Raw genomic sequence first — 15,054 nt, 5'->3', positions numbered from 1 at the left:
CCTCTCACTGTTGTGGCCTCTCCCGTTGCGGAGCACAGGCTCCGGACACGCAGGCTCAGTGGCCATGGCTCATGGGCCCAGCCGCTCCGCGGCATGTGGGATCTTCCTGGACCGGGGCACGAACCCGCGTCCCCTGCATCGGCAGGCGGACTCTAAACCACTGCGCCACCAGGGAAGCCCCTGTATAGCTTTTTAAGAAAAGACTCCTTCAAAATTACTTGTAAATCTAGAAATAAGTGAAATATGGTCAAGGATTTTGATAAAATACAAAATACAAGCATATGATAAATTGCATTTTTATTAACTTATAGATCTTTTATATTTTTGTCCACAACGTGTAGTAAAATCAAAAGTTAATGTATTTTTTTGAAAACATTCTGTAATTCAGATTGATCTTTTTATTGTAATATAGAATAAACATTTAGGGAAAAGTTTTCAATTAGCAATAATAGCGCACCTCAGATAAACCTCATCGGCTATGATACTGCCACTGCACAAAGCTGGAATAAACATTAATATGGGTTGTTTTGAGAGGAAAACTGATAAATTTTGCTCAGGCATCACATAGGAAAACTAAGTGGAAATAATGCTAAACTACTTTTAAGGGTTCAGCTAAACCTGCCCCAAAATTACTTTACTATGAGAGATTGATACCTGGAATTCATGGACCCTTCATCAAGGGAAAATCATGAAAGAGGATAGCATTGTCTTACACAGTTTTGGCATTTATCTGACCATACAGATAGAGAGAAATTAATGAAATGATCTTGAGTCCCTTCCAACTTCACAGTTTTTCAAACAAACCAAAGCAAAACAAAAACACACAACTTAAGACAAACAACAGCAGGAAAATAAGAAAAATAGTACTAGCAAACACATGTCTCTATAGAAAAGACTTCATAAGGTCTAAATTCCTTATTTTCAAATTAATCAAAATCAAAACATAGGCAAACAGCAAATATTAATAAGGCACTGGAGCAAAGGGACAAATGATTCAAAGGAATAAACGAGGGATTAAGAAATTTTAAATACAAAACTTATTTAGCTAGTCAGAAGCACCTGAAAAATCGTAGTAAATATACACAATGTAAAAAGAATTACTACCACACTAACATACAAATTTACCTTTATCTTAGTGTGCACATCAAAGATATCTGGAATACTACCAAAAATAGTCTTAATCTCTTCTGGTGCAAGGATAGGCCCACCTCGCTGTCCTTCCTCTTCCAATGGCACCTGAAATAACTAAAAGGTAAAAAAGATTAGTTTAGGTAGATTGTGGAAAAAAAAAAATTAAAAATCTAACATACAGACAGTGATAAAGGAGAGCTATGATGTTAATGGAAAAGAAAAAAAAGTTGAAAAAAAAATACTTCTCCCTAAATTTGAGACCTTTTCTCATAACATTTTCTAGTCTGTTTTGTCCTACTTATTTATTCATCTCTGTGTGTATATACAATCTTGTAATAAAATGTTACATTAGGGCTTCCCTGGTGGCGCAGTGGTTGAGAATCTGCCTGCCAATGCAGGGGACATGGGTTCAAGCCTCGCTCTGGGAAGATCCCACATGCCGCGGAGCAACTAGGCCTGTGAGAGCCACAACTACTGAGCCTGCGCATCTGGAGCCGGTGCTCTGCAACAAGAGAGGCTGTGACAGTGAGAGGCCCACGCACCGCAATGAAGAGTGGCCCCGGCTTGCTGCAACTAGAGAAAGCCCTCGCACAGAAACGAAGACCCAACACAGCCATAAATAAATAAATTAATTAATTAATTTAAAAAAATAAAAAAATAAAATAAAATGTTACATTAGAATCTAATAAAAGTTTATCACAGTTCTATAAATCATTAAAATTGTTAGTATGATTCACCGTAATTTCTACTTTTTTATTCAAGTAAGTAAGGAACAAAGCAATAAGCAGTCATACACTTAATATAAGTACTAAATGTTTTTAAATGATAGCAAAAAAACTTGGTTTAGGGGCTTCCCTGGTGGCGCAGTGGTTGAGAGTCCGCCTGCCGATGCAGGGAACATGGGTTCCGCGTGAGCCATGGCCGCTGATCCTACACGTCTGGAGCCTGTGCTCCGCAATGGGAGAGGGCACAGCAGTGAGGGGCCCCCGTACCCCAAAAAAAAAAAAAAAAAAAAAAAAAGAATATTCACAGCAGCACTACTAGTAATAGTAAAAACAAACAGCAATGAAACACTAAAACAAATTTCAATGTCTATTAAAAATAAAAGTTAAAAAAGTTGAAATATTCATACAGGAAAATGAATTACTGCTACATGCAGTGACACAGATGTGTTTCAAGAACATTTCTATCAGGCTTCCCTGGTGGCACAGTGGTTGAGAGTCTGCCTGCCGATGCAGGGGACACGGGTTCGTGCCCCGGTCTGGGAAGATCCCACATGCCGCGGAGCGGCTGGGCCCGTGAGCCATGGCCGCTGAGCCTGCGCATCCGGAGCCTGTGCTCCGCAACGGGAGAGGCCACAGCAGTGAGGGGCCCACGTACCGCAAAAAAAAAAAAAAAAAAAAAAATTTCTATCAAGTGAAAAAAGCAATTCACTAAAATATATTTACTGTTACATTTGATTTTCTACACATATGTGATAGATCTATAAGGAAAATGATAAGCACAAAATTCCAGATTACAGTTATCACTGAGAGAGGCGAAAGAAATGGAATTGGGAAAAAACACAATAGAGGATGCAAAGATATCTGTAACTATTTATAAGCATTCCTTTATCTAGTCAACATTTAATTAAAATTCCTAAACAAAAATATTCAGACACCAAAATACATCAAGATTCATTAAAACTTCTCAGTATTCTTAAGACACAATACCTTAAAACAGTTCTACTGTGTTTGTTTTAATCCCTCATATAAAATCAGTTAGCCAAAAAACTACTGATTCTACCTTTCCAATGTTTTTCAAATCTATCCTCTTTTCATTCTCACTGATACTATCCTAAGAAGTTCAGGTTCTTAAAATCTCTAACCAAGACTGCCAAAATAACCTCCAAGTTGATCTCCTTGCCTCCACAATTTCCCCTTCTTCAATACCTCCTTCAAAGTGAACCAAGTTCCCTTCTAAAATACAAGTCAAGTGATATCATCCCCCCTCCCATCAAAAATTCTTCTATAATTACACGCGACACTCTGTACAAAGGCCTTCTCCAGTCTGGCATAAGCAGTCTTAACTCTCACTGTATCCATACTCCAACCCCTATCCCAGTCCCCTTAACCCACCCTCAACTCTAATCCCCCTAGACTACTCTGTAATACCTTGAATGATACATACCTTCAGTCGTTTGTACTGTTGGAATAATCTCAAATACACTTCCTACCATACTCTTTGCATGCACCAATCCTAATTATGCTTTAAAACTCACTTCAATCTGTATCTTCTTTATGATACTTTTCCCAATGTTCAACCATTGAAAATTCCAGACCAAACCTTCCCTAAGCTGGAAGAGGAGCAAAATTCTCACCATATCTCCAAATACCTTAACTAAACCTCCCTCATAAAGTTCATAACCTTCCACCTGGTATTATAATAGGTGTGTATGTTTTAACTCCTCTTCCAGTCTAAGTTCCTTTAAAACAGGAACCCTCTTTAACACTTGTCACAAAACTTTATATTAATAGGTACCTAAGTATTATTTGGAATACATCAACAAGCTTCTGGATAGTCACTTAATTTGGGGGCTAAGTTAAAATTAAGCTATTCCAAATCCAAACTAAAAAAAAAAAAAAAAAAAAAAAGGCACATTAGTCCTAAAAAAAAAAAAAGCTTAAAAAGAACACTATCATGAATTTAGACCACAATCTTTTAAGTAAACTTAGGTGAGTTTATACTAAGCACAGTGGTATGAAAGTGTCTACAGTGTAATAATTACAAGTGCTTTAAAAAAGAAGTTTTAGTGAATTTAATTGATATGCAAATTAAAATTCTGAAACTCCAGTGCCTTTACCACGGCCTGAAAGGATTTACATTTCTAGGTAATAAAGGCTACCAAAGTACATGAACAGTATATGCCAAAGGGATTTTCTGCTACTCAACCACATTTTGGCTGACTATAAAAACTTCAACAAGAAACTCATCTAGGATGATTTCCCTTGAGGAAGAAGAGCAGAGCTGACTTAAAACAAGTGAAGTTTAATATAGCGGAGGGCCTCATAAAACCCTGACTACTGCTAAACAAATTAACTGTGAAGAATAATCTCTCTGTGAATACCAAGAAAGAAGTCTTTTCATTTCTTATTCATGAATTTTATCAATGGTACAAGCAACTAAAGGCCATTATATTGGACCTTAATGAGATATATTAAGATTTCAAATAGAGATCAGTTAAAAATTAAACCCAAATCAGAAACTCCCCATCATTTTTCTATTCAAAATCAAGCTTGGTGGTATCAACCTTATTTTCCTGACAAACTATTTCCTTCATTACCACAAACAAAGTTATTCCTTCTTTCTACAGATTCCAAAATAATGTCCTATTATTGTGTCTTTCAGAACCTTGAGTTTTGATTTACTCCTTAATATCTTCTTCAATCTCAACCTACAAGGATTCATTAGAATTCTTTTTCTTCAGAAATAACTTCAGAGTACATTTTAATATTAGTAAGCAATGAGTCGACATTTGACTACTGCGTAATTTAAGAAAACTCGACACAGTAAAGGATTACTAAAAAAAATTACTGACAACCATATTGTTATGCTTCATTGCTAATTGCTTTTCCATATATATACAGTACTAAATAAAGCAGTGACTCTAGAATATACATTATCAAAAAAAGCTACCACTTCCAAATATAAATGCAGTATCTTGACATGGAAGCTGCTAAATTCTGAATTAAACTCAGTCCCCTCTAAGATTGTCTATTGAGGATCCTTCTCTCTTTAAAGTCACTATTAAAAAAAGATGCTATTTCTGCATGAATAAAACGCTACTCTTACAGTTATGCCATTTCCCTAAGAGCAGTTTTTGTCATACATTTTCATTTTTAGTATCTATGTTCAAATTCTATGCTTATATAATTTTCTTATAAAAAATAATACCACTTAGATTTTTTTTACTTATAAACACTGGAACAGAGATCATTTTTCCAAACTCTTACCTGAATAATTGTGGTCAATATATTTACATAATTACTTTCAGTCTGATAGAGCTCTCTTGCAACTTGCCACCTGGCTGACTGCTTTGAAGGAACTGGAGTAGAATTTTTAGATGACTTAGTACAAGACTTTGGTGTTTCTAAAAGGTAAAAAGGAGGAAAGATTTAAAATGGAAGTCAGATGTAAGTACCAAACACTGTACAAATTTAACAGAAAAAAAGGGAAAGATATCTACTCTTAAAAACATACACATTTTCATTAAAGTAGAATTTCCTCCTAGAATAAGGCCAGAAAAAAATAATGGTCATGTACTCTTCAAAAATATTGAGGTCATTAAAAACAAAGATTGATTAAAAAAAAGAACTGTTCCAGATAAGAAGAGACTAGAGAAAGATAACACAACAACTGTGATCGTGGATTGGAGCCTAAGCCAGAAAAAATTTTTTCTTTTGCTTAAAAGCACATTAGGACATTAGTGGAATAACTGGTAAAATTTGAAGGTCTATACAGTAGATCATAGTATTAAATGTTAATTTCCTAATAGCAATACTTATACTGTACTTATGTAAGAAATGTTCCTGTATTTTGGGAAATACACAATTAAGTATTTAGAGGTAGAGGCACATCATATCTCCAACTTACTCTCAAAACAGCACAGATATAAAAAATACAAGTGTATGTAAAAAAAGAGAGAGAGAATGAATGAATACTAAAGAAAATATGGCAGAATATTTCCATTTAGGAAATCTGAGAGTACAGGAATCTTTACAGCAATAATATAAAGATATTTAAGTTAAAAAGGAGGAAAAGGTTGTTACGATTACACAGTCACAATAATGGAAAACTTTTCATATATATATGGAGAAAGACTTCCTTTAAAAAAAAAAAAACAACCCCAACAACATTAACTAAATTCTCTGCTAAAGTATCTTAACATAAGACATTCAGTCTAACCCAAATTGGAGGGAGGATGCATTAGTATATTTTATATGTATCTCAAGAAAAAATTTTAAATGAAATTTAATAAAAGCTTAAAATACATTTTCTTACTATCAATATGGTTAGAATACTTAAACATTATATACAGAATTTCCTAATAGCAAGTTTCTCAATAGGAAAAGGAATGTATTACACATAATGACATGAAAGAAGACAATATATAGTCCCAGCATATCAAATTTACTCAATGATAAATAATCTTAAGCATTAATTTAAACAATCATGCATACTGTGGAGTTCTGCATGTTTAAAAAAACCAAAAAAACAGGCTTCAAAGAATTTCCCACTTGCCATATATTATTTTGGGCTACGCTCACCAGACCCAGGAGCCTCTGCCATTATGGTATACTTTATGGGGAAAAAAACTGACATACACTGATCTAATTTAATTATCGTGTCTAAGCAGTGATCTACAAACTGGGTATTCTATTATTCAGAATACCTAATATATAACAGTTGTCATGTCTGTTTTCTTTAGTGGTTCATTTTCTTCTGTCCCCTCAACTTCATATTCAAGCTTCAGTCCTTTATGTTCATCTCTTACCATCTCATGCCCATTATGTCCACTGTGATCATAGAACCAGTAAATTCTTAGATCTACATATCTAATCATAATCCTCCACCCAAGCACCTGGTTCAGCTTTTCCAAATGCCTACTGGACATTTCTACCTCAACTTAACCTGGATTTTCTCTCAAACTACACTCCTTCCTCCAAAATATAAACTTTCTATTTTTGCTAAGGTAGAATTTCTTCCATTTAATACTTTGCCATCTTCTCCTCTTCCTCCCTATCACTCCATTCTATCAATATTTCCCCAGTGCTTCTAACTTTTCTTTCCAAACATCATCAACCCTGGTTTAGGGCCAAAGGTTGGACCTTGTGGCCCAAGTCTCTAGAGATTACTTCATGGTCAGTCTACCTCTAAACTGCCTTACTTCTAATCATTCTTCAGAATAATCCACTACAAATCACTTACTCAATGAATCACTCTGCTGCTCGAGTTTCTAAAGTTCCTTGCTGATGACAATATACAGATCAGACATGCCAGTCTGATTTCAAAGTTCTCTAATATTAGGCCCCAATTAACCTTTCTAATTTGACTCTTACTCCTCCATACTCCAAGCAAACTGACCTGTTCACTATTCCCTAAAAACTCATTTTGTACGCTGTTACCTGTATTCTTGCTCCTCGTATAATCTCAAATCCACCTCAGTTTTCTGGGCCTACCTTCAATTGACTTTCAATTCCTTCCATGAATATTTAGTGAGTACCTACTCTATACTAGGCACTGGGAATAAAGCAGAGAAGCTAGACAAGGTTCTTGTTCTCTTCCAGCTTACATTCTGGTGAAGCAAGTAAAATAAAGCAGTAAACAAACAATTTCTAACAGTGACAACTACTACTGAAGACGACAACCAGGTAACGGGTTGGTAGGAAGGAGTAGTGGGACAGAGACTTAACTTTAAAGAGAACCCCGATAAGATTTCTTTAAGACAGGGAGAGCAAATATAAAGTTCCTGAGGTATGGTTATAGTAGAAAAATCTGAAGAATAATAAAGATATTATGACTGACACCCAGAGAGGATTAGTGGAGGACAAAAGCACATGAGGTTAGAAGTAGGTGAAGAAAGATTACATAGGAACCTGAAAGCTACGGTAATACAAAGCCACTGAATGACTTCATGCAGAGGAACGGCATGAACTAATTTATACGTTTTTAGAGACTGGTTAGTCTGCATGTAGAAGACAAAAATGAGTACAGGGAGACCACCGTGGGGACCACTGCAATTGTCTAAGAGAGACCATTTTTACACAAAAGGTTGATAAAGGGAGGGTAACCAAGAAACAGAGTTGGAGTGGCAGAGAGAATCAAGAGTTCCAATTTGATTATGTTAAGTTTAGGATGTGTATTAGACATGAACAAGGAGGTGTCAAGTATATAGTTGGAAAGGGAAAACCTCAAATTTGGGAGTCAACAGCATATAGAAAAGCCATGGAATTAAATGAGATCATTTAGGAAGAATTCAATGGAGAAGAAACAACTCAGGAATAATATTCCACATTTAGAGTTAGAGAGAGAACTTAGGTCAAGGAGAATGTGAAATGAGTGATAGACAAAAGCCAAAATTTAAAAATGTGTCCAGGAAGGAGTAGCTGCTAATGTGTTGAATGCTGCTGATTACACAAAAACTGTCAGCACCCCCAGCAAGAGCAACTGGAATGAATGAAATTCAATTGGAATGAATTGAAAGGAAAATAAAAAGCAAGGAAATGAGACAATGGATCAAGGTGATTCCTTCAAGAGTACCTATATGAAAGGGAAGAAGGAAATGGGATAGTAAGTGGAAAGTATTACAGAGTCCAGGGAAGGTTTTGATTGTTTCATAAATTAGAAAACACAACAAATTTGTGTGCAGACTAAAAAAAAAAGAGGGGAAAAACTGAAGGTCAAGGGAGAAGAGCTAATTATAGGTGGCTTCCTGTATCAGCTGAGAACAAAGTAAATTCACCTTCCTCTGACTTCACTGTACCTATTTTCTCCATAATCTACGTGGCATCTTCTATGATTCCAGTGTGTTAAGAACCTGCTCTTTGAACAGTTCTATCACTTTCTAGCTGTGTGACCCCAGACAAGTTTTACTTCTCTAACCTCAATCTAGTCATCTGTAAAACAGGGACAATAAAACCTATCTTATTAATAGACAAAATACATAAACAGTTAGTATATAGCAAGCAACTACTAAATGTAAGCATTTTCATGTGCCTTTGCTCCTCAGACAGAACAAAGGTCATTAAAAACAGAGCCTTTCTGGGACTTCCCTGGTGGCTCAGTGGTTAAGAATCTGCCTGCCAATGCAGGGGAGACAGGTTCGAGCCCTGGTCCGGGAAGATCCCACATGCCGCGGAGCAACTAAGCCTGTGCGCCACAACTACTGAGCCTGCACTCTAGAGCCCAAGAGTCACAACTACTGAGCCCACGTGCCACAACTACTGAAGCCCGCGTGCCTAGAGACCCTACTCCGCAACAAGAGAAGCCACCGCAAAGAGAAGCCCGCACACCAAAACGAAGAGTAGCCCCCGCTCACCGCAACTAAAGAAAGCCCGCATGCAGCAACGAAGACCCAATGCAGCCAAAAATAAATAAATTAATTAATGTAAAACAAAGAGCCTTTCATATTCACTGTAGTAGGGATTTATCTATATTCCAATAATTATTCTATTCCACTAAATTTAAAGATCAATTTTTTTTAATGTGAATTACCTCCGTAGTTAATGCTAGATTCTGGTGTGTTGGAGATATCTAGGAGTGACCCTATAGAAAGGGAATGTTCAGCTGACGGGCGCTTACGGGGAGGGAAAGGTGACATGTCTGTCTCTCTTGAAAGCTGAGCAAGTGTCTCTTTTAAACGACGTCTTTTGCGATTGCTGTTTGGGGTATTTAGAGAAAGCAGTGATACTGATTTCTTGAGCTCAGGTGTATTAGCCTGCAATCAAAAGCACAAAAGCTCAATTTTAATTCTGTGGTTCTTTACTGAGACAGGAACAAAAGAAAAATATATTTACAAGTCTGACAAAATCGGGATTTTGCACAACAATTGTACATATATATACTCTTCCACGTAATTCAGAAGCTTCATAACACATAATAATCAAAGGACCACTGTAATTATCTAACCCTTAACACCTAATGCGTTTTCTCCATAGCACTATTACTATTACATATTCGTCTGTAAGCTTCTTTACTGTCTACTCCCCATTAGGCCATAAACTCCAGGAAGAGAGACCATTCATATTTCATTCACCATATCTCTGGCATTTAGCACAATGCTTGGACATAGTGCTCTCCAATATCTGTCGAATACCACTTGATTTTAGGAGTTCTCTTCTGAAATCTAAGGCATATTTTTTAAACTTTGTCAGAAACCTTACATTGAGAAAAAAAGAGTCCAAAGAGAACACAACAGAGTACATATTTAGATTTTATAGAAACACAATAAATCCACACCTTCGCTTTCAAATTTATTATTTATTCAAAATTATTAAATCTCGAACTGAAGTAAATTTTCCTTAAAGCCTGCTTCTATACCTTTATGTCACATTTTGGTGAATGATACTACTTTTCACCAAGATCCAGCATGAAGGCTGGATTTTTCCTTGCCTATATTCCTTCTACTACAGTCATTTTTAAAATGCCATCTCTCCCCTTAATATTCTTCAGTGGTTCCAACACTTACAGGACAAATCCAAACCCTTTAAAATATTAAAAACTTGATTCTGCCTATCTAGTCAGCTTTATCTGTTGGCCTTCTTTCCCACACTCTTTTCCAAAGCCATACTAAACTACTTGCTATTTTAATGTACTTTCAAGTTTTCATACCCTCTCCCACCTGCTATCTAACATGAATGTCCTTACCAGGTTAGCCTAGGAAGCTGGCTCAGTATTTATTTGCTCTTTCAATCGTGCCTGAGTCTCTAAGAGTGAAGCTAGTTAGAATACACACATTACTCAATTATAGCACATTTCATTCAGCACTATAACTGTTTGCACATCTCTTTCCTTTAAGTTTCTAAGTCTTTGAAGATAGGGATGTTACTGTTCATAATGGTATTACCAAGAATTTGCACAGAATGAAATGTATTAGATTAAAATAAGATCTAATACATTAAATCTACATAGACTATTACTCAATATCCAACTGTTTAATTATTCTGAAACCCCTAAATGTGACAAAAAAGATGACCTGTGTGCTAATTATACTATGCTCTTTGGGGATAAAAAAGTGTCAACTTTATATAATCAAGTTCACAGAACAAATGACAAAAGAGACAAAAAGCATACCTTTTCATATAAATACATAGTTTCTCCAGCTCGGGCATCCATCTGAATGCTTCCCCAGAACCACTAGGGGAAAGAACATTTTAATTAAGAATCTATCTCATCAGATAAGCTATCAATATTACCAATGTTTTTTAAAAACCAATCTCATTCTAGAATTACTTGCCTCTTGCTTGACAACATAAAGTTTCTTTGAAGGTTCAAATGGAAGTTCTTTTACTATATTCTCTTCAACTATAAGGTGAGTGCATCTTTCATCTCCAACAGGTAAACTGTTTCCTCCTAAAGAGGAAAGCATACAAGCATACATAAGCCCAACTCTTTAGCCCCAGGCCCAAATTTTTAAAGAGGCATATTCACCAGGAAGTGATCAGCAGGAGTAAGGAATAAAATATATATAACTTTTAAATTATGCTAAATTCTACCTTGCATTTCAGTCATTTCTTCCATATTGGTTTTCTCTTCATCTGAAAATCCCAGGAAACTTAAAATGCAATCTTGAAATGGAGGAACTTTAAATTCATTTCTAAATTCATCAAATGATGCACAGAAATCCCTAAAAACAAAATACACTCTTCTAAAACCAGCTTAACTGAAATTCAATAAGTTAGGCAGATTAATTTATAAATCTACGGTAATTCTCAAGGTTTTAGCATAAACTATTTACTGAAAATATTTTACATTTGGCCCTGAAATGTTCATAAAAACCTCAGTTAAAAAAAAAATTGACATGTCCTCAGTCATCCCAGAAGTAACATCTCACAAAGTTTAATCACGGGTAATCTTTACAAGATGCAATTCTCTGCTCTGTACATGAAATTTTATATGCATTCCAGGAGTTCTATAGTTTCATAAAATCTTAAGTAATAATGAAGTACAATAGCAAGGAATTTTGAGATTGTAAAGCTTAACAAGGTTATGAAATGCAACCAGACAAACAGAAAATAAGAAAAAATACAGCACAACCCAAACGTCCAGATGCATTAAGCTATTACTCGATAATTTTAGAGTGTTCTTAATGGATATTAAATTATTTCACAAAGTGAAGTTCAAAGATGTCATAGATGTCTTGCCATTTTCAATTTTTTATAAACAAAACTTTGCTCCTCCTAGACTTTATTCCCTAAGCTTCACAAAGACTGAATTAATTTTTTATATACTAATCTATGAATTTTGGGCACGTGGGTTTATCTTCATGACACAACGTGACTGATTCACATAATTAACTACTGAATTTCTAAACACTTACTGTTCATTCCGCCTTTCCCAAGCTTTATATATCCATTCTGGTTTCATAATTGGAGTACCCAGGCTCACAGCTATCTAAAAACATAAACATGTTTATCATTAATTACATGGTGAATTTTTACCTTAAATAACTGCATTCATGCAAGTTATAAGCAATTATATACATACACTTTGCACAGTCTTAGATCATCGTTCATCTGCTTTGTAACAAAATATAAAGAAAAATTAACAGAAAAAACTATCTTTCCATCATACAATTTAGGTTAAAATAACTTTGCAACAAGTTCCATGATGTCCAAACTGTTTCACTGTATTTTAAATAAATACATCTGTGAAGTTAATTAAGTTCATCTTTATTACATTTCTATTTCTCTTTGTGTTTACCTCCCTGGAAGTACTAACCCCCAAGACAGCAGTAAGAGTAAGAGAATATTTCTGATTAAGTCACTAAAATCTTAGATATGAATTGTAAGTATACCTCCCAGGAATTCAACAATACCCTAAAATTACCATTTGCTACATAAATACACTGATGGAGGGTGGGAACAAAGTGATAAACTCCTCCTAACATATTCAAGTGCAATATTAAACTAAGACTTTAATCCCAATAAAAGAATTTTCTCCTGTTCTTTTATAATTTTCACAAGTTAAATCTTGTAACCATTTTATAAGAACCAAGTTCTGCTCTTAGATAAGAGAAGTATCTGCCCTCATCACCTTCTGACCTCCTTATTCACCACTGCTCATAGTAATCTTTGCTAATATTATTCATCTGCCTAAACTGTTACCCACCTACCAACCTCCACAATCCCAATCATCTTTCAAGACCTAACTCAAGTTCCACTGCCTCCTTCAAACCTCAGGGGCCACACTCCTATGATTTAAAATTTTTACTAAATGTACATATAGCAAAAATTGAATTTCTGATCCTCAATAAATTATGGGGGAAATAGACAGGATAAGAGCACTATTATTAAATCCATCCTCAAACAGTGCTATAGGGAAATATACAAAAATACCGAAGTTTACATACCCTGAATTTTTCTCCTTGTGTACAATTTGCCACCAAATGTGTAACTTTTGAATTAAAGTCTTTTCGAATAACTCCACCCATGTGATGAACCAATGTCACCAATCTGACCTCAAAAGAAAATGTAAACATTGACTTTATGATTAATTTGAACAAAATTTTAAACTATGTTTATAATTCATTTAGCATTTACTGAATACTTTCTATTTATAAGGTACATATGAGAATTTTTATAAAGATAAATTTTATGTCAAAAAAATTAAAGGTTCATTTGCCTTATTGGCACAGGCAAAATTATACAGAGATAAGCTAGTAAAGATGATCACATGAAACTAAGTTAATTAACAACTGGCTTTCACACAAGTAAAAAAGTAAATATACTACTTTTTGGAGGGGGGTGAAGTAGAAAAGAATAGCTTTACTGCTTTGCCAAGCAAAGGGGGACACATCGGGCTCATGCCTGGAAAAACTGTGTGTCCCCAGTACATTACTTTTTTAAAACCAGGTTGCCATCACAACAAGATTCTTCCCACAAAATTAGAGTAATACCCCATTAGCTCTAACATAAAACATTTTATGGATCAAAGAAAGAAGTTTCTATGAATTCTCTAGAGCAATGAGAATGCTTTAAGGCTGGACCTGCATAACAAAAAATCACAATGCGTAAACAAAAACTTCAAATAATGTGGCTGATGTGATACTTAACAAAAAGACAGTTTAAACAGATTAGACAGTCATGAAATTTTTCTAATTCACATACCAGCTATCCTAGACAAAATATTTGTTTCTTTACAAGGCTCCTCAGAGTATTTCTTCACAAAGTTTAAGACCTAGTATATTCATAGTAATTTCTCCTTCAACATTTAAAAAATAAAACCATGATATAATTACCAAAAAAAAAAGCTAATTTAAATTTATTTTGCTAGAAAATATATTCTTTGAATAGAATGTTTTAAAATACTTACTAGTTCTTCTTTCTTCCTGAATCCAGTAAAACATAGTACTAGATTCATCATGCTTGTACAATAGAGTGGGCGACATGAAAATGGCAAAGGCTGAAGGATACAAAAATTTTAAATCTGTGAGCTCACAGATTTACAGTAAAAATAGAACACATCTTTCTCAAGCTAAACGTATTTCCCTCTCTTGCCAATTAACTTTCCCAATCCAAAGATATACTTCCATCTTTCAATATGCAACAAATAGCAAAAACCCAGTTTCACAATAAAAATTTCCCATGATTCCCATATCGTGTTTGATACATATCATCTAAACACACTTTACTACTGGCAAAAAGAACATAAATATTCATACCCAAACCTTTATTTCCAAAATGTACTTTGACACATATGAAGTATAAGGAAAGATTTCCATACGCAACTGTAAATGCTTCAAATTAAAGTTAAAAGAGGTCAAAAATATTTTCTATTAAATACTAATAGTACATATACTTGAACCAAATATGATTCCAATTTTTGAGCTAAAAAATGGAGATAGTAAATAATTTAACAAATGGTTTTATCTATCTATACATGAAAGAGAATGGTTAAAATATATACATTTAATTCCCACTATTATGCAGGAATGTTCTTTTCCATAATTTTGGCCTTTAAAAAGTTTATGTGGGGCTTCCCTGGTGGCGCAGTGGTTGCGCGTCCGCCTGCCGACGCGGGGGAACCGGGTTCGCGCCCCGGTCTGGGGGGATCCCGCGTGCCGCGGAGCGGCTGGGCCCGTGGGCCATGGCCGCTGGGCCTGCGCGTCCGGAGCCTGTGCTCCGCGACGGGAGAGGCCACAGCAGAGGGAGGCCCGCATACCAC

At 35.3% G+C, this 15,054-nt stretch overlaps 1 protein-coding gene and 1 non-coding gene across 7 annotated transcripts in view; both read right to left on the bottom strand.

Moving 5' to 3' along the window:
* Positions 1-15,054, bottom strand: part of ECT2 (epithelial cell transforming 2) — a 70,264-nt gene that overhangs the window by 42,940 nt on the left and 12,270 nt on the right. For 4 of the 6 annotated variants that reach the window (XM_028491285.2, XM_028491295.2, XM_055083822.1 and 1 more), the window contains 9 exons: positions 14,203-14,292; positions 13,241-13,348; positions 12,209-12,282; positions 11,385-11,515; positions 11,126-11,241; positions 10,963-11,025; positions 9,385-9,607; positions 5,124-5,260; positions 1,126-1,245 (listed from right to left, as the gene is read on the bottom strand). In XM_028491285.2, the coding sequence (XP_028347086.1) occupies positions 1,126-1,245; positions 5,124-5,260; positions 9,385-9,607; positions 10,963-11,025; positions 11,126-11,241; positions 11,385-11,515; positions 12,209-12,282; positions 13,241-13,348; positions 14,203-14,292 (1,062 nt within the window). The remainder of the gene's footprint in view (positions 1-1,125; positions 1,246-5,123; positions 5,261-9,384; positions 9,608-10,962; positions 11,026-11,125; positions 11,242-11,384; positions 11,516-12,208; positions 12,283-13,240; positions 13,349-14,202; positions 14,293-15,054) is intronic. The other 2 variants (XM_024124308.3, XM_028491310.1) reach the window with 1 other exon arrangement.
* Positions 362-502, bottom strand: LOC112065083 (U4 spliceosomal RNA). Its single transcript, XR_002891835.1, has one exon. It is a non-coding gene; the product is annotated as a U4 spliceosomal RNA (small nuclear RNA).

The sequence above is a fragment of the Physeter macrocephalus genome, chromosome 1 (assembly GCF_002837175.3).
Source record: "Physeter macrocephalus isolate SW-GA chromosome 1, ASM283717v5, whole genome shotgun sequence".
In the NCBI taxonomy this organism is placed as follows: domain Eukaryota; kingdom Metazoa; phylum Chordata; class Mammalia; order Artiodactyla; family Physeteridae; genus Physeter; species Physeter macrocephalus.
The sequence above is the reverse complement of the archived record's forward strand: the minus strand, read 5'-3'. Positions and strand labels throughout refer to the sequence as shown.